Raw genomic sequence first — 19,597 nt, 5'->3', positions numbered from 1 at the left:
AGAACAGAGGTGGCTAACCCCCAGCCCAAGGATGAAGCCATGCCCCAGCAATTTCTTTTCTGCCTCCCTCCCAATTCTAGAAGCAAAGGTGGTGGTGGTGATTATTATTTTTTTTATGCTTTTATTAAATCCAACTCATTATACATTTTATCCATTTTACAACAAATCATATCCATTTTCGACTTCCTTCAACGTCGCTGACATTCTTTCATAGTTATTCTTTTAGTACACATTCCATTCTTCCATATTGCCATTTACACCTCCTTTCCTCCTATATTTCTATTAAACAATATTCATTAGTTCTTTACAAAGCCTCTTTAAACCCCACCAGCGTTGTATTTACACCATAGTTATTTTCCAGGTAACACACAAATTTCTCCCAGTCCTTTATAAATTTTTGGTCTTTTGTATATCTAATCTTCCCTGTTAATTTGTCCAATTCTGCATATTCTATTAATTTTGCTCTCCTTTGGAATTTCCTCCTGCTTCCACCTCTGAGCCAATACTATTCTGGCGGTGGTGGTGGTGATTAAGGAAGAGCTTCCACTTTCAAAACCATCCTTTTAAATTGCCATTTCAGCCTTGAATCTTTTGGCATTTCCTCTTGTAGTTAAGGAACTGCAGAAAGCTGTAGCTTCCTTGTATTGCTCTTTAGACATCTTATATTGTCCTAACCTTGGCCCTTCACTCTGCTTAACGGAATCTTCTGCTGCTGAATTTATCTAACTGTCTGAAGGCGAGAATCATTTCACAAAGGGCATTTCATAGGTGTACAAGTTATTTTGTGTTTGTGCACACCTAAAAATGTAATATGTGGATGTCATGCATGCATCTGTTGCAAGAGGAGTCATAGATTGGCTGCAACTCCTTGTTAACACTCAGTAACACAACTGGGCTTGTCTCAGTATAATGTATAAAGTGGCTGAGGCCCTTGTGCAATACAAAATATAATCATGTACTTCTAGATAGTTTGCACTATTAAATGGGAATGACTCTCTTGTACCGGAGCATCCATACATGCATATGTATACAGAGCATCAAAAGTAGCAGACCACCTTTCGAGTCAGCTCTCTTCTCCAAGCAAACGTGGACACACACAGAACAATAATCCAATTGGCCAAGAAAACTACTGGGCCACTAGGTGTCAGCAATGAGCCATAGATGAGGTACCGCCAGCAGGATACTAAACTCCAATTTCTTAAGGCTGATGCAGCTAATTAACATCCCCATTTCTAAATGTGCGCGCTGTAGCTGTGTGTGTGTGTTTTATGGAGCGAATCACTTCAAGATTCTTGAATATAGTGGTTGCATATATAAAATAAATAAAAATATTTTTAAAATGTAATTTTAATTGGGGATGGGGAAAGAAAAAGTGGGAGAGAAATGCAATAAATAAATAAATAGTAAGCTGTATGCAAATATTTTAACCTGATAAGGCAAAAATCTGGCAAAGGAAAACGTGAAAGTTCAGGGTGAGCAGGCAGCTGGAGGAGATCACTGCCTGCATTACCAGAAGTTGAAAGATGGTTGCAGTTTCAGCACACATTTCATTCATGGTGGAGAAGCAGAGAATACCTCCTTTTTATACTTCCACCTCCCAGTGAAACGGGCTGCTGTGCATGTGTGGAGGGAGGATGGAAAGGCGAGCTGTTCCACACACCTTTTAAAACGGAATACGAACATACCAGTCAGACTAGAACACAGCACACCAGGGAGGATTATCCTTCCTTACTCACCGATATAAGGACAGAAATTTGACCCTAATCCCCAGTGCTTTTTTTCTGGGGGCGGATGCAGGAGCATGCATACCCCTAAACAATTTGTGAATCTTTGTACTTTGTCCATTTACTGTATTTATTTTCCCCAATTTGAACTATAAAATGGTGATTTTCTTGAGTCAAAATGAGAGTACAGTGGTGCCTCACAAGACGAAAAGAATCCGCTCTGTGATTCTCTTCATCTAGCGGTTTTTTCGTCTTGCGAAGCAAGCCCATTGACGGATTAGCGCTATTAGCGTCTTTTAGCGGCTTATCTGCTGATCGGATCAGCTGATAAGTGGCTTAGCATCTTAGAAAAAAAGGGGGGGAGGAAAAAAAACCAGCAGGAACTCGCAAGACATTGTCGTCTTGCGAAGCAAGCCCATAGGAGATTCGTTTTGCGAAGCACCTCCAAAACGGAAAACTCTTTCGTCTAGCGAGTTTTCCGTCTTGCGAGGCATTCGCCTTGCGGGGCACCACTGTACTCCTAAACATTTTTTTAAGGAAAAAAAGCACTGCTCATCCCTGTCGATCATCAGCATAAAGCAATTGTATCAGACAACTACTGCAAACACAAAGGATTTAGCATGTGGACCCATGGAAAGCCCCAAAGGGCCTGGAGAAGAGCAGAGCAGGATGCAGCCTCACCTCAACTTTCATTCCTGCTTGGAAGCTGATGCCGTCTGGGATAGTAGTCTGGAAGTCAGCAATAGTGTAATACTCCTCTTCCACTTGCGGGGGCACAGGAGGCTTCGGCAGGTTGAGGCCACGGGGCTGTTGCAGAAACAACACACATCAGCCTACTTCTGTCCGAAGACAACAAGGGACAATATACCCCACTGCCCTCCAAGTTAGCCCACAAGGAAGGTAGCATTTGGCTGGCAGGTTCATGTGGCTTCACTGATTTTACAGTTACTGCTGACAAGCTCATCTTTCAAGAGAGGCCACACGGGATTAAAGATGCTGGAGATGTTTAGCAGGTCTGGGCCTGGAAATGAACTTCCAGACGTCATACTGCTTGCCTCGAAGGGGAGGAGAGCCTTAGAAGCTCATGGATTCTTGTGCAGCTCAGATTAAAATTCAGCTCTGCAGAGAAGTATTCCCAGCTTCAGCTCTGCTTTGAATGGCTGCTCCTGGGAAAACTATCGCTGAAGAAGCAAAACGCCCTCACTTTTCCCCAAGGGATCTTCTTACCCTAAGAGTTCCCTCTGTGGGGTTTTATTTTCAACTATCTGCAGACTCTTTTATCAGTGAATATAGTCACTTTCTAATACTATGTTATAAAAGGAATGACTTGGAAAATGGGCCAAGTTTGCTTTAAAAAACAAAATCTATTTCAGGAACATCTATACAGACATATCTCAACTGCTGACCCTGCTAGCTGTGTGTGCTCCAGGGCCTCATGGGGAAGGCAACGTTTCCTCGGTCAATCCCTGAACTTGAGGGGAAAGTTGTATGCATAGAGAAACAAATGCATAAAGCTTATAAGCAAAGCTTTCCTTAGTCCATGCTCCCATGACGGATTAAGAATATATACTCTATATGCATGCAGTGTACAGTAGTACCTTGGGTTACATATGCTTCAGGTTACAGACTCCGTTAACCCAGAAATATTACCTCGGGTTAAGAACTTTGCTTCAGGTTGAGAACAGAAATTGTGCTCCGGTGGCACGGCAGCAGTGGGAGGCCCCATTAGCTAAAGCAGTGCTTCAGGTTAAGAACAGTTTCAGGTTAAGAACAGACCTCTGGAATGAGTTAAGTACTTAACCTGAGGTGACACTGTACATTGTCACATATGGTAGGTAAGTAGGCTTATTTCCAGAGCACCTGTGCCATGGAAACTGCCACAACTGAAGTATATTTTGTGGGTGGCTGCTGGCCATAAACACAACAGAAAAGGCCTGTGCAGCTACTTCAAAACAGAATGGTATATACTCATTCGTAAGGCAAGAGTCCCTTGACAGAAGAAAGCAGATCGGGGGGGGGGGGTTAAGCCTCACTCCTGCACCAGCTATATAAGGTAGAACCACTGCACATGTGGATCACAAGGAGGAATATTAGGGAAGCTTCTCATGCAATGAATTTTGTGCATGGGTTCCGTTGCACAGGGCATGCATGTAGAAAGAACTATTTCCCCCTTTATATATTGCGACAATGGCCTGATCCTTACCAGAGCATTATTTTATCACTTCCATATTCATCCATTCATTAAGAAGCAAGTTACATACACGGACATGTTTGCACATGGGAATCTATGCCAAAATGCAAAATGCGGCAAGACAAGCTGTGTCCCTTTCTACCACCACTGGTCTAGCTTATTTTTGTTCTGTGTATTTAATAATGCACCAGAACTCCCCAGCTTAAAGCAACTGGGGGCAATACTTACTATTGTGAGATCTCGACGAGGAGGGGGTCTCTGTCTCATCTTTGGTGATTCTGCCAAGAAAATATTTCATTGTGATTAAAGGATATCAAAACATGCTTCAAAAAGTGATACTTAAGAAGAACTAACAAGACCCCACCAGTCCAGTCTGAGGGGGAAAAGAGCAAGAGGGAAAGAGAGACTGTGTGAGTACATATATTACAGAGACGGGATGGGTAGGTTCTTCACACACAAACCTACACTAAAATCCTGAACAGCATCCCCCCTAGATGCATAATGTTCAAACAATTGCCACCAAGTTTGAGATATCTTTCATTGGAGCAGCAGCGGAAGTAGAATGCAATACAAACATACACTAGAAAGAATTCCAAAATCTACTGTCAGCTTTGCTGAACTGACCTAAATAACCCCAGTTCTTCCAATTATAATTCTCAAGAAGCCACAAAACTAAAGAAGAAGAAGAGAAGGAGTTTGGATTTGATATCCTGCTTTATCACTACCTAAAGGAGTCTCAAAGCGGCTAACATTCTCCTTTCCCCTCCTCCCCCACAACACTCTGTGAGGTGAGTGAGGCTGAGAGACTTCAGAGAAGTGTGACTGGCCCAAGGTCACCCAGCAGCTGCATGTGGAGGAGCGGAGACACGAACCTGGTTCCCCAGATTACGAGTCTACTGCTCTTAACCACTACACCACACTAGCTCTCAAGAGCCATGAAGACCTTCCTGCACCACACCAGGCTAGCATGTCCTACAAAGAATCCAAAACCTTTGTTCATTCTTCCCAACTTACTTCGCCTAAGGTCCACATTTGGCAATGGGCGACCATCAAACCGTCCATCTCTTTGGTTGTTTGGCCCATCCTTGTCTCGGCCCGCCGAGTTCTGCTGCCGGGAGATTCCATCCAGGTCTAGTGCATAGGAGTGGGCGGACGTGGCAGATCCCAGTTTTGGAGCAAGCATGTCACCACTCCCCTTTTTCAGGTATGACGCTGGGGCCCAGCCCTCCTGACCCTGATACCTGCAGCAATATGAATAGTCAAATTATTTAGACTTCTGTCTCCTTCTTATCACGGCTACAGCCAGTCTGATTCATAGCAGTAGTTGAGAGGCACAAAAAGGGTTCTAAATCAACATTCAGAGAAATCAGACTGATCAATACAGATTCCGCCCACTCACCCTATTTCATTCTTCGGTTATCTGAGATACACACTCAAGTATCTTTCAAGACCCCATACCTTCACAATTATGAATGTTTGCTTATTGTTGATTAAGCTGATTTATCTCCCATCTTTCCATACAGATGCCCAAGGTGGCTGTACCTCATTGGGGGGTAAAGGCTATATACTGGCAGTATACTGTGCTGTAATAACCAATCTCCAGATGTGGAATGGATTATGGCATACAAGGGACAGCAAGACTAATCTGGAACACAGGAGTCTCCAACCCATTATGGGTGCATTTATTTAGACTTCTGTCTCGTTCTTATCACGGCTACAGCCAGCCTGATTCATAGCAGTTCTTGAGAGGCACAAAAAGGGTTCTAAATCAATAGAGAAAGACCCTCTGATCATTTGTTACCTGTGCATTACGTGCCTTCTAGAAATGCATTGGACTACTCTAGTGTAGTGAGTCCAGAATCCTTTCTGCTTACAGTGGTGCCCCGCAAGACGAATGCCTCGCAAGACGGAAAACCCGCTAGACGAAAGGGTTTTCCGTTTTGGAGGTGCTTCGCAAAACAAATTTCCTATGGGCTTGCTTCGCAAGACGACAATGCCTTGCGAGTTCCTGCTGGTTCCCCCCCCCCCTTTCTAAGCCGCTAAGCCGCTTATCAGCTGATCCGATCAGATAAGCCGCTAAAAGCAGCTAATAGCGCTAAACCGCTAATCCGTCAATGGGCTTGCTTCGCAAGATGAAAAAACCGCTAGACGAAGAGAATCACAGAACGGATTCTTTTTGTCTTGCGAGGCACCACTGTATTTTGAAGCAGCATGACAAATGTCACAGAGTCTAGTGGGCCTGCCTAAGGGCCACATCACATATTGCTGTGTCCCTCAAATGCAAGGATGAGGGAACCTGTGGCCATCCAGATGTTGCTAGCCTACAATTCCCATAATCCTTGACCACTGGCCATGAGGCTGGTGGGAGATGGATGTCCCACCTCTGCTATATTGCGTAGAGGCAAACTGTGTACTCTTACCATGTAGACACCCGGGGGTGGGTGGAACCTTTTCAGCCTACACGCCCTTCTGGGAAACCACAGGCAAAAGCAGTCAGAGCAGCAAATATGAAATTTGGTGTTTGTACACTAGATTAGTTTTTACACATTCACACATCCCTCTCAATCCAGGCACATTCTAGCCAGGCAAAAAACACTCAAGGGGGGGGGGTGCAAAGCAGGACTGGTGAGGGCTGTGTGACCTTGGGAAAACCCTGAGGGCCAGACAGGCCTAGAGGGCCTCATTTGGCCCCTGGACCTGAGGTTCCCCATCCCTAATGCACACACTGCATATACATAAGAGATCTGGGGCCAATCACATTTCTCTGTGGCACATAAACACAATGTAAAAAAAGAAGGTATAACAGGAAACAAGACTGGGGCATGTGGTAATAACAGGTGCATCTACTTTTCTGTCACATGCAAAGCAGTCTACCGTATTTTTCGCCCCATAAGACGCACCGGCCCATAAGACGCACCTAGATTTTAGGGGGGGAAATAAAGGGGAAAAAAATTATTTCCCCCCCAGGTACGCTGCGCTACACCAGGAGCTTGGGGCGTGCGGAGCTCAGCGCGCCCCAAGCTTCTGCGTGCCGGCAAGGTCTCCGCTAGCGTGGGAGAGCCGGGCGCCTCTCCCAGGGCTAGCGGACCCCTGCGCTAATCCAGAAGCTTGGGGCAAGCTGAGGTCAGCGCGCCCCAAGCTTCTGCGTGCCGGCAAGCAGTCCGCTGCCGCCCCAAGCCTCCCGCACCCGGCAGGAGGTCCCGCCGGGTGCGCAAGGCTTGGGGCGGCAGCGGACTGCTTGCGCGCACCCAGAAGCTTGGGGAGTGCTGAGCTCAGCGCGCGCCAAGCTTCTGCATGCCGGCAAGCAGTCCGCTGCCGCCCCAAGCCTCCCGCACCCGGCAGGAGGTCCCGCTGGGTGCGCGAGGCTTGGGGGGGCAGCGGACTGCTTGCGCGCACCTAGAAGCTTGGGGCGTGCTGAGCTCAGCACGCCCCAAGCTTCTGCATGCCGGCAAGCAGTCCGCTGCCGCCCCAAGGCTCCCGCACCCGGCAGGAGGTCCCACCGGGTGCGCGAGGCTTGGGGCGGCAGCGGACTGCTTGCGCGCACCGAGAAGCTTGGGGCCAGCTGAGCTCAGCCCGCCCCAAGCTTCTCGGTGCGCGCAAGCAGTCCGCTGCCGCCCCAAGCCTCGCGCACCCGGCAGGAGGTCCCACGGGGTGCGCAAGGCTTGGGGGGGCAGCGGACTGCTTGCGCGCACCTAGAAGCTTGGGGCGTGCTGAGCTCAGCACGCCCCAAGCTTCTGCATGCCGGCAAGCAGTCAGCTGCCGCCCCAAGCCTCCCGCACCCGGCAGGAGGTCCCGCCGGGTGCGCGAGGCTTGGGGCGGCAGCGGACTGCTTGCGCGCACCTAGAAGCTTGGGGCCAGCTGAGCTCAGCACGCCCCAAGCTTCTCCGTGCGCGCAAGCAGTCCGCTGCCGCCCCAAGCCTCGCGCACCCGGTGGGACCTCCTGCCGGGTGCGCGAGGCTTGCAGACACTCGCCTGAAGCAGGGGGAGCCCTCCAGAGGGCTCCCCGTGCTTCGGGCGACAGGCTGCCGCCCCAAGCCTTGCGCACCCGGTGGGACCTCCTGCCGGGCGCGCGAGGCTTGCAGGCATTCGCCCCATAAGACGCACCCCGATTTCCCCTTCATTTTTGGAGGGGAAAAAGTGCGTCTTATGGGGCGAAAAATACGGTAACTCTTGGTGTTTCCAGTTCTTATACAAAGGTCACCACTTTTCCAGTGTGCCGTTTGTCTTCTTTTCTTACATCAAAACCATTAAAAGAAGAGAAACCCAAAACAAAACAATAGCCCTAAACGTTTACCGTGACTCAGAAACCACATCCACCAAGGACATCTGCCAGAGAGGAGGGACTGGTGCCAGCCACAGGAAAATGCCACCTTAGTGGCCAGAGGCAAAGATGCTAGGATCAGATGACGCCAGCTGCTGCGCCTTTAATAGACTCGAGATTCTTTGAAGCAAATTTCCTCAGTTTAAAATGTCAACACACATTCTTTTTTCCTGGTGTAGTGGTTGCCAATGCTGCAGGTTCATTGGAAGGTTACGGAAATCAAAGCCTGCTTTCTGCTTTACCTCGACACACGCTTTGTCAGTGTCAGCCCAGTGTCAAGACTTACAACTAATGTAGCCAGAAGAGACCTCTAGTTGACCAACTGAGGGTTAGATCATAGTCATCAAGGCATTTTTGTGTGTGCTTAGTTTGCCCATTATTTCTGCTAGAGTTCTGTTATGGCCCTGATCAATATGGCTATAGCTGACTTGTAAACAGAGTGTTGTATTTTTGCCCCATCTGATTAACACATACATTTCCAACCATTTTCTATTGCAAAGGTGAACCATATTTTAGCTGTCCCGTTACAAGGCTGGTGGATACAGCTGATTCTCAAGTGGTGAACAAAGCTGTACTAAACGCCTTTCTATAGCCAGAATTGTTTTTAAAAAAGAAAAACAAACCAAAAACAAACAGCAGCCTCTTTAGGCAACACAGATGCAAAAATCTGATGGATGGTTGACTTGTTCAACAGCAAACAGAGTGGACAATTGAGAGAGATGCTTTGATTTAGGAGCAAGAAATATACCAAGCAAAAAGAACAGAAAGATGGGAGATCTTCCCCCTTAATTTAAGGATGCTGGAGGATTTCACTCATCAGTGTGCAGTTTCATTATACATTATATATCTTCGTATCTGAAGAAGTGTGCATGCACACGAAAGCTCATACCCAGAACTAACTTAGTTGGTCTTTAAGGTGCTACTGGAAGGAATTTTTTTATTTTCAGTTTCATTATGTTGGAGTCAGAAGTGTAGAAATGGGTCACTTACAAAAAGTAGGTACTAAAATAACACACTTTTTTTGCATCTAATGAACCAACCTGTGCACAACCCAGCACTTTCAGCTGCAGTCATTGTGACAGTGCTGTGTGTGTTGGTTTGGTTTAAAGCAGAGACTGTGTGATAAACACATTTTACCACTAAAAGGAAGTAAGTGCCCTTAACTGCAAAGACAACTGCAGCAGCATGCAGTTTAAGCCAATAAAGGAGCATGGTTCAGGGCATTCTCTACAACCTCTTCCCCCAACTCAACCATTTGAGTACCTTTCCCCCCTATGCATTACAGCATCTTTAAAGGGTTTTTTTTAATAGCCAAAGAACCCACCTCTTTGCACCCACCATTTTGTGGTATGAAAATGTAGCTTCAGTGGCACATCATGCCTTGTTACCTTTTGGATAGTTTCCTTCACATGTTTCCGAAACCCACAAATGTGTTGGCGGGACCACCTTATATACCAGAATGTGCCAATGAGATTTTCAGGGCATCTCATTGTCCCGAGGCAATATGCCATCTGTTCATAATGCAAGAAGCAATTCCTTTCAACATTAAAGTATTGCCTCTGTGAGTCCACTCCTCTTCCTCAAAGAGCTTGTGTTATCTAATTTTTATCTCCTAGAAACATAGCAGAATGCCACAAAATGCATTCCTCTACATCAGTAGAATTTCAGAAATAGACTGGAAAGAGAAGTTGCTGAATTGCAACTCATTACCAAACTTAAAACCATGGAGAGACCTGGTCTGAACAAAGACATTGGATTCTTATCTCATTATACATGACTAAGCCATTTTTCACCTTCTCACCCCTTGCCTTTTTCTGTAAGACCTACTGCAGTCGTTAAGAGTCGTCAACAGGCTCATCTCAGCTATCTGCCAATCTCCCATTCCCACCACCCTTCTGAGTAATACCCCTCCCCACCTTCTCACTATATAGAAGGATCTGGCAACTTCTGTTTCAGTGTATCTGAAGAAGTGTGCATGCACACGAAAGCTCATACCAAGAACTAACTTAGTTGGTCTTTAAGGTGCTACTGGAAGGATTTTTTTTATTTTTCCTCTACATCAGTCATTGTTGGAGCTTTGCGTGTCTTAAGCTGATCTTTCCTTCTGTCCCTTCCTGGATGGAAGCTACCCTCTCCTAAGGGTGCTTTGCAAGAGCCAGAGATAAACATCATTGGGTTTTAGTACACAAGACTGCAGTAATAAATAAATAAAAGTAGCTTGCCCCTTATATTCGGGCATGCCTGCCTCCCATTGATTCTTCCCAAATGAAAGGTACCTGATCTTCCACCATCCTTCAAGGTTTTTCTGGATCACCTCCACAACAGCCCCTTTGTCCAGGTTCATTTCATCTTGGTCCCGAGCAGTGTAGGGGTAAATGACCATATACTTCTCCTCTGTTGCGAGCAAAATGGAAGAGAAGAAAACAAAGCTTGTTAGAAGTCCCTCTTTTGAAAACGCTTCAAACTTTATTTAAGTCTAGCGCTCTGAACTGGATTACACGGCATGGGAAGGTTGGCAATCGGGTGCATCACACACCGGGGTCGAGAGCCTATCCACCTGACACAAGCTTCCAAAAATCTAGTTACACAACTTGTAATACCCTCCCACAAGTCTAATACACCCTGTCAGCCCCTGCCTGGTGCGGGGCAACCTCTTTGTTTTTCCAACTGAAGACAGGCAGCTGTAATAGGTGGTCAGTGGAAATGAGGTGGGCTGCGTACGCCAGGCTTGTCAGGGGTGGGGTGTTGCACAGGCCTGTTCTAAAAAGAATCTGCTTTTCCATTAGCCCTAAGTGTCTACCTACCAAACACCTTAAGCATCAGTTCTGATGTTGTTTCAGCAGCTTTATCTGGGTGCACAAGTGTTCATTTGAGTGCTCCACTCACATGAGCGCTGTAACACCAGAGACTCACCAGATAGCTTCTCCTGTGCAATTAAAGAGACCATGCTCCTTCCATGTTATAGCACTCAAGAAACCACACCAATAAGCAGCTATTTTGCAGCTCCTGCAATAACTCCAGGTTAGCTGCCACTGCCTTCCATCCTCCCTAGTACCAGACTGTGAGTAAAGTTATGGGGGAATGCACATTATGCCAACACCAGAGCCATAAGGCTTTTAACCAATTTCCAGCGATGATCCAAAGGAAAAGGAAGTAACAGCTAGCTAAGACTAGGTGGAAGAACTTGGTATCACTAAAAACATAATCATGACAACTCTACGGAGAGAGAAGCAAGAAATCCAAACACACACACACCACCTGCATTACTGACAAATAACAAACAATGCTTTTGTGGCCTGCTTTCCCTATGCACAGCTGCCAAAGTGATGCCAGCTAGTCTGCCTCAGCAAGACTGCCATTGGCATTCAATACTCATCTGCAGTCCCTATTTCTAGAAATGCCTCGTGCAGAGCCAGGAATCAGTTTCACAGCTAGTTTAATGATATCTCTAGCAGGAAGAGCTGAAACAACATGCACAGTCCATTCCACTTACAGAACTGCAGTATATGAGCTCATCCACACTTCAGTTTGAGTTGCCACATTCTCCAGGAAAAGCCACTCTTTACTGCTGATTCAGAGCAGGTTTTTCGTGGACTTACGTTTCCTTCCATTCAGTTGCAAAGTGCAGGTTTTTCCGGGGAAGTGGTGGGGCAAGCAGAAAACCACTCAGACCCATGCTTGGGACAAGCAAAGTGCGGACAAGCACTTGGTTAGACTAACATAACCTTGAACTGCCAACTTCACAATGAGGTACTTCAGTGGATGTATGTGTCCACCTGAAATGTTTAGCCATAAAATGTGTTCAAGTGCCTGAGCACACAACCAACATCCTCCACACTGTACTTCCTGACAAATCAGAAGCACATCAGCAGAGCATCAGACACATGTCATGGCATCAGGATGGAACAGGAATTATAAGAAACACAGCCAAAGCACGAAAACTCTGAGATGTGGCCGATTACATCAAGCAGGTCTGTGCCAGTCTTTGTTTTCCTTCTAGATTTAAGATAAGCTAGAAACACAGTGCAAGAAGCAAATATCTGAGTCAACTAAGGGCAACCAGACAAGACATTAAATGTATCTTCATATTTAACATGCTAGTGTGTGCTTATTAATTGCATCAGCCGGACGTGTGTGTGTGTGTGTGTGTGTGTGTGTTATAATTTATAGGCTCACAGCAGATATGGAGGGAGAATTTAAACTTTGCACGCACATTGCCTTGCAGTCTTGAGGAAATTCCTCGTTTGAAAGGTGGTATTTGCTTTAGGAGAGAAATGTCTCCGAGAACAAATACTGGCTTCTGAGATTTTCCTTAAGACCATAACAGGGGAAACAAAGAGAAAAATTCTCTCACCATGCCAGCTGTGAGCCCAGTAATTATCAGCCCACCCAATGCAATTTGCATTTTTTAGCACTTGCAAGTTGAATGTAAAGGAGCATTTAACATCCTCTCTAGTCTGGCACAGAAGAGTAGAACTCCTAAATCATGAGGCATTGACACAGTAAGTACCAGAAGCAGGAGAAAGGGGGGGGGGTTAACATATATGACTAGCAGTGCACACAAGGAAATACAAAGGGTGGATTCCCAGTGAATAAGTAATATATTACATGCAACAAGGCATGCAAACACCACAATGGGCAGCACATGCAGAAACGGGAAGTAGACAAATGTCCAAAGCACAAATGGAGGTCAATAAAAGCAATCTCCACAGCATCCACCTTGACCCCATCCACTGGTGTACAAGTCCCCAAGAGTCCGACGGCGGCCCACGTGCCTGGGAAGAGACCAGTATCTCCATGGGACTGGGAGGAGCATGTTGGGGAAGCAGGAGAGGGACAAAACAGGGTGTAAGGAGGCAGCTCTTCACTCCTTGGAAGTATCAGCCTTGTTTAATAGAGCAGGCAATTCCACAACCAGACAATGCACCTTGATCCCTCCACAGCTCATATGAAAGACTTGGATGCTTTGCTTAACAAAGGTGTCATATTAAAAATGAGCAGTATCTGCACCTTCTAAAAAAGGAAGGAACGAAGAAATCACAACAAACTCAAGAAGTTCCTCAAAAAGTGTTGTGCACTTTTGACCCGTTTTGTTGATGTCTATCTCTGCATTTCTCATTCCATCACAAGAAGCCACCATGGGGAGGACCTAGTAAAAATGTCACAGGAGCACCCGCTGTTGCAGCATTGTTGAAAAGAAGTGCATGTGAACTTGAGCAGTAAGGGGAAGAGAAACCACTGTGGGGTCCATGTAAACCACTTGGGACTTTCCAGTGAGGACAGCCATAGCAAATATTACTCAGGTGCAATGCAATAAGATAACAGCAGCTGTCATTAAAAAAAAAATACCCAACAAAGCACCCATTTAGGGGTCTTAATTCAGAATGTGTGCTCTTCATATCAAAGGCTGGTGTGGCTTGTGGCTCAAAGATGGAGGAAAAGTTGGATACTGAAGGCTGGGAAAGGCTCAAGCAAGCACCACCTTCTCTGTCAGTGATATCCAGTTCAGCCTTCATGGGAGCTTGCTAGAGAGGAGAGATACTAGGACTTTATAAAATACAAACCAAACTGGAGTTTTTGCTCCCTGGACAACAGCCTGAAAAATTTAGCTGGACTAGAGCAGTTCAAATAATAAACCCAGGAATCTCTTAAGCCATTTTCTCACCTTCTTCAGGTTGCATTGAAAATTCATCCTGGGCTCCATCCTGAACTTCTAAGCATGTAGCTGGGACCCATCCTTGTTCATCTGATGTGCTCACAAACCACCAGCCTAAAGGGAAAGGAAAATAGCATTAGCTGAAAAGCCACATTAAGTTCTCACTTTGGAACTGAACCCATTCCATCCATTCCAGCTGTGGAGAAACAGCTGGGTGGGACAAGAGAAGGAGAACACCTTCTCAGTGGCTGGACCAAGATAATGTATTATCTTAAACTGTGAAGTGCAGTTGTCTCCCTCCTTCATGGTTTTCCACTAGTTACTGAATATCTTTTTATTCTGTCAACGTTCTATTTCACGAAGCAATGATTTTTTTTAAAAAAAAACTTACTATTTTGAAAATGTTTTCATAAAATTGTACTTTCATCTGTTGTAAGGTCCTGGAATTCTGTGTTTACATTAAAATACATGTTCTAACCCACAAATAAATAAAACCAACCTCCAAGGAATTGGCTTGTCTTCTATTTTAGGCTAGGGGAGAAAACGTCCTCAGAGTTATCAAATCTCAGCTGCTCCCACACTACAGACACTAACTTTTTAGAAGCTCACACAGTGTTTGAATTTTTATTATTATTAAAATAATCACATATTTAAAAAGGCCATTGACATAATCATAGCTATACCCTATAGCTATACCCTATACTGTTTCCCCATTGCAAATGTTACATCAAATTGTCAGGATGTCCTTAAATGCTAAATCACTTGGTCTATATTTTTTTCAGAATTGTATAAAAAGAGCTCAGTTCTTCTGGAAAGTCTCCAATAAGCTTATAAAGTTTTATGTCACCGGCTATAAAGTTGCAGTAGATCAGCACTGGAAGAGCCTTCAGAAAGGGGAGAAGGGATATTTTTTAGCCTGTCAGGAGCAGGGGAGATTGGCATTATTTTGCCTCCTCCACAATATTGTCTTCAGGTAGTAGTTTTTGTCATATGAAAATGGAAGCCATTTGTTTTCAGGGGTGAAGAGACACCAGCTAAACCTGCTGCTGATTCTGGAGTGTAAAATAGTCAACAACCCTCTCAACTAGGTCCTAGACGGCAGCCCGTAATGTTCCGCAGAACCCAATGGAAGCTGCAGAGAAACAAGCAAGACTGTGTTTGCACAGCTCTGCCTTAAGACTTTCTTAGTTACACTAAGCATAACACTATGTTTGGGAGAATGACAGAACATTGGGAGCTGACTTTTACACATAGATAATTTTATTTCTTTATCATTCTCTTTATGTTGTTGAGCTCGGACAATAAACCCAGCTTAATTAATACAGTAATTCAATTTATAGTGCACTTATCTTTTTATGTGAATTCAGAATTCATAAAAAAACCTATTCTGAATGGTAACACAAGGTATTCAGGGAATAACTATGAAATGATTTGACCTCTATATGACATCGAAGCAAATCAAGATGGTAATTTATAGAAAGCTATTCAATAAGAGAATAATGTGAAGTTTAAAATTATCCATAAAAATTCAGCACAGTGTGCTTTGAAACAGCAACAACGTCGGTGTCACTGCTTCACAATGGATGGCTGGTGGATAGAAATTGAGCAGCAAGTAATTTGCTTCATTGTGCTGAAAAAAACAAATCGCCTACTAGTATAATCCTGTAGTGGAAGTTTCTCTGTTGTCAAAATGCAAGTCCAAACCTATTTTTCAAGGCTACTTCTTATTTTACTTAAATAAGGAAGGCAAAAGTATTGTATATATTATTTCCTTGGGTGGGGAAAGAAAGAGATTAATTTAATTCTAAGTGTAGTTCCTTCTACAATGGGTCAAGTTACTAAATAAACTAAGATAATTGTAAGAAGGTGAGCACATTACTTTCCCATCAAAAAAGCTGGACTGGCAACTAAGAATGGCATGGTCCTTTTATTAATGTAATATGGTGACTCTGAAATGGGAGCTTTGTGCCTATGTAATTTGTTGCCAAGGACAATACCACCTAAAGCATATAGCTGAGTGATTTGTGTATCAGAGGCTGCAATAGAAGCCCTTAAACCTTGGCATTTATTGCATGCAGATGTTAGTCATCACAAGCTGATATTTGCATGACCCTCCTATATAGATAGGTGCCAGCCTGCTTAAATGTCCCATCCACCTCCACAAAACAGGCACTGGGCTTCAGATCTCATTTGAAACCTACAAGGAACAGGAGAACCTGTTTACAAGCTCTTTTCATAGAATCATAGAATTGTAGATTTGGGACCCCGAGGGTCATCTAGTCCAACCCCTTGTAAAGCAGGAATCTCAGCTAGATTGTATATGACGGGTAAAGGTAAAAGGAAGGATGCGGGTGGCGCTGTGGTCTAAACCACTGAGCCTCTTGGGCTTCCTGATCAGAAGGTCAGCATTTCAAATCCGCACGACGGGGTGAGCTCCCGTTGCTCTGTCCCAGCTTCTGCCAACTTTGCAGTTCGAAAGCACACCAGTGCAAGTAGATAAATAGGTACCGTTGCAGCGGGAAGGTAAACAGTGTTTCCATGCACTCTGGCTTCCGTCACGGTGTTCTGTTGTGCCAGAAGTGGTTTAGTCATGCTGGCCATATGACCTGGAAAGTTTTCTGTGGACAAATGCTGGCTCCCTCGTCCTGAAAGCGGAGATGAGTGCCATACCCCCATAGTCGAATTCAACTGGACTTAACCGCCTAGGGGTCGTTTACATTTTTAGCTTTACATGACAGATGGCCATCCAACCTCTGCCTAAAAACCTCCAATGAAGGAGAGTCCACCTCCCGAGGAGTCAGTGAACCAGCTACAAATCCACCTAACAATTATCTTGTCCAGTACACATTTTACTAGTTTCTCTGCAAGAATATAAAGGGGGGCTTTGTCAAAAGCCTTACTGAAATCTCAAACCATGTACCTAATTTAAAGCTTCCATTGAGCTCTCCTTACCAGATTCGTTCTTCTCAATTATGTCCACCACTTGGCCAGCACACAAGCTAATCTCAGAGCTTTCTTGCTTCTGGTAATCTGCCACCACCACATACTGCTCCAGGACCATGGGGTCCGCAGATGCCAAATCTCCACCTGTGTCATAGGGAACAAGACAAACACTTGGTCTCCACATGTGCCACAGACTATAATGTGCTTTTCTCGTGATCATGGCAACATCTTAAGAGCCCAATGTGAGCTTTAAGAGGCAAGGTGATGGAGAGATGGAAACAGGTGGCAATTGAGATCGGTTCAGATCGGTCCTTCTTGATACTTACTTGATACCACTGTCGCATGCTCTGAGCTATTGAAGCAATTACTTTACCAAAGATACCACACACCCCACCCTATGAATGTCTAATAAACTTAAAATGTGATGGCACCAGGCATGCCCTCTGGGGAAAGCATTCCATAAACAGGGAGCTGCCACTGAGAAGACTCATTCTCATGCCACCACCCTCCACATCCTCCCTCAGAGGAGAGCATAGAGATGGGTATCAGATGCCCATGTTGATTCATATGAAAAGTGGTCCTTGCGATATTTGGGTACAAACTGCACAATACTTTATAGACCAAAACCAGCACTTTGAATTGGAAACTAATTGGTAGCCAGTGTAGTCACATCAGGGCATGCAAGGAAAGTGACTGGGTATTGTAGTCAAAATAAGATGTAGGAAGAATTACTTTGAGAGCAGAGTCCTGAGCAAAGTCTTCGGCAAAAATTCCACTAACTCAAAACTTTGCAGGATTAGGCTACAGTATACGGTTGTTGGGGCAAAAATCTGATTACGCTAATAAACTTGCAAGACCTCACTCTTAACTTGGTTGTTAAAAAATGATGAAATGTTTAAGAAGGAGGGTGGTAATTCAAAAGCCTTTTTTCAAATCTATGTTGCAATTAGGATATTTCCAATTAAGCACAGCTAGCCTATCTAGAGAGCTTAATTTCAACTGGTGGTGGGGAAATCTACATTAATTGCAAGGGAGAGTAACTCTCCCCTTACATTAGGGTATTGCATGGCTTTTTGCCAAAGATGACTATCTGGAGTCATTTCCTGTGGTCACTCCATCTGGCCCAGCAAGAACTCAAGCTTTGTACTTCCGGAGGATGTGGTTTTGGGCTACAAGGACCACAGACCTCAAGAATTCAGCTGCTCTTTGCAGTTTAGCACATGGCTCTTCCTTTGTATTCCAGATCATCATCCTGGCTGCTGTTTGTAGGGCAGATGCAGAGGAGATAAAGGAAAGGAAAAGAAACGAAAAAGGAAAACCTGTAAGGCCCAGAAAATGTTTTCAGCTTATCCATGCAAAGAAAGAAGCTACGGGAAAATAAACTCTTTAAGAAATCTGTGGTTTGCTTAAAAATAAAACAAATAAATTCAGAGCCACTAAGGGGCAGCAGTGTTTACTCACAAAGATAAATGTATCCGAAACCGAATGTTAAGAGGGAGGAGAGAGAGAGAGAGAGAGAGAGAGAGAGAGAGAGAGAGAGAGAGAAGTGCAACGAAACATGCTTTTTTAGAGGACCATTTCTTATGGCCATCAAACCCTTCTGTTTCTGTGCAATGTCACATGCACCAAGGAGGAACTTTATTCCCATACACTCTAAGTAACAGCCCAATTTTATGCATGTTTCCTTAGAAGTAAATCCCACTGAGTTCAAGGGGACTTGCTCTCTCATAAAAGTACCCAACTGCAGTCTCAGGGGCAATGCTATTCTTGGCTGCAAAGACCATAAGTCACTTTTGCTTTTAACATGTTCCAGCGCCGTTCCTTTCACCTATGAAATATTTCTGTTCAGAAGACACAAAGTAAACTGATCACACACTGATTCTTGTTCTTATGTGTTTTATTTTACACCACATTTACTATCTGGTTAACCTACATGCACGCAAATTCTTTTTTAAGTTTGACCCCCCCATCTTAACAGCAAAGGAAAGGGGGGAAACATTTAATTAGATGGTGCTTGATGGTGGGAGAGTTAGAAATCACCTTTTCTTCTAAACCTTTGATCTCTTTTCATAGTTTGGGTGCATTTCCTATATAACTTGTCCACCTCCATGTTTTGCTGGTAAAGGGGAGCTGCAAAAGTTTATTCCCCCCTCTATACTTTAGGCCAGTGATGGCCAAACTTGGCCCTCCAGCTGTTTTGGGACTACAACTCCCATCATCCCTAGCTAACAGGACCAGTGGTCAGGGATGATGGGAATTGTAGTCCCAAAACAGCTGGAGGGCCAAGTTTGGCCATTACTGCTTTAGGCAAAAGAAAGGTGTGATCAGTACCAGAACCAAGCTCACATGTCCTTTCACACAAAAATCCTTTCCTGACCCCCCCCCCTTTTTAAAGCAACCTAATCTAGGTGAAAGGGAAGTGGGTGGCGCTGTGGGTTAAACCACAGAGCCTAGGACCGGCTGATCAGAAGGTCGGTGGTTCGAATCCCCACGACGGGGTGAGCTCCCGTTGCTTGGTCCCAGCTCCTGCCAACCTAGCAGTTCAAAGGCACATCAAAGTGCAAGTAGATAAATAGGTACCACTCTGGTGGGAAGGTGAATGGCGTTTCCGTGCGCTGCTCTGGTTCGCCAGAAGCGGCTTAGTAATGCTGGCCACATGACCCGGAAGCTGTACGCCGGCTCCCTCGGCCAATAAAGCGAGATGAGCGCCGCAACCCCAGAGACGACCACGACTGGACCTAATGGTCAGGGGTCCCTTTACC

The 19,597-nt window shown here is 45.0% G+C and overlaps 1 protein-coding gene across 7 annotated transcripts in view; it reads right to left on the bottom strand.

Moving 5' to 3' along the window:
• Window positions 1-19,597, bottom strand: part of SH3PXD2B (SH3 and PX domains 2B) — a 116,665-nt gene that overhangs the window by 6,218 nt on the left and 90,850 nt on the right. For 6 of the 7 annotated variants that reach the window (XM_083483488.1, XM_083483490.1, XM_083483489.1 and 3 more), the window contains 6 exons: window positions 16,845-16,979; window positions 13,902-14,006; window positions 10,513-10,630; window positions 4,930-5,156; window positions 4,144-4,193; window positions 2,406-2,531 (listed from right to left, as the gene is read on the bottom strand). In XM_083483488.1, coding sequence (XP_083339614.1) covers window positions 2,406-2,531; window positions 4,144-4,193; window positions 4,930-5,156; window positions 10,513-10,630; window positions 13,902-14,006; window positions 16,845-16,979 — 761 coding nt within the window. Of the gene's footprint in view, window positions 1-2,405; window positions 2,532-4,143; window positions 4,194-4,929; window positions 5,157-10,512; window positions 10,631-13,901; window positions 14,007-16,844; window positions 16,980-18,021; window positions 18,097-19,597 lie in introns of those variants that run through there. The other variant, XM_083483492.1, reaches the window with a different exon arrangement.

This window comes from Podarcis liolepis (assembly GCF_965112155.1).
Source record: "Podarcis liolepis genome assembly, chromosome: 2".
Lineage (NCBI taxonomy): Eukaryota > Metazoa > Chordata > Lepidosauria > Squamata > Lacertidae > Podarcis > Podarcis liolepis.
The sequence above is the reverse complement of the archived record's forward strand: the minus strand, read 5'-3'. Positions and strand labels throughout refer to the sequence as shown.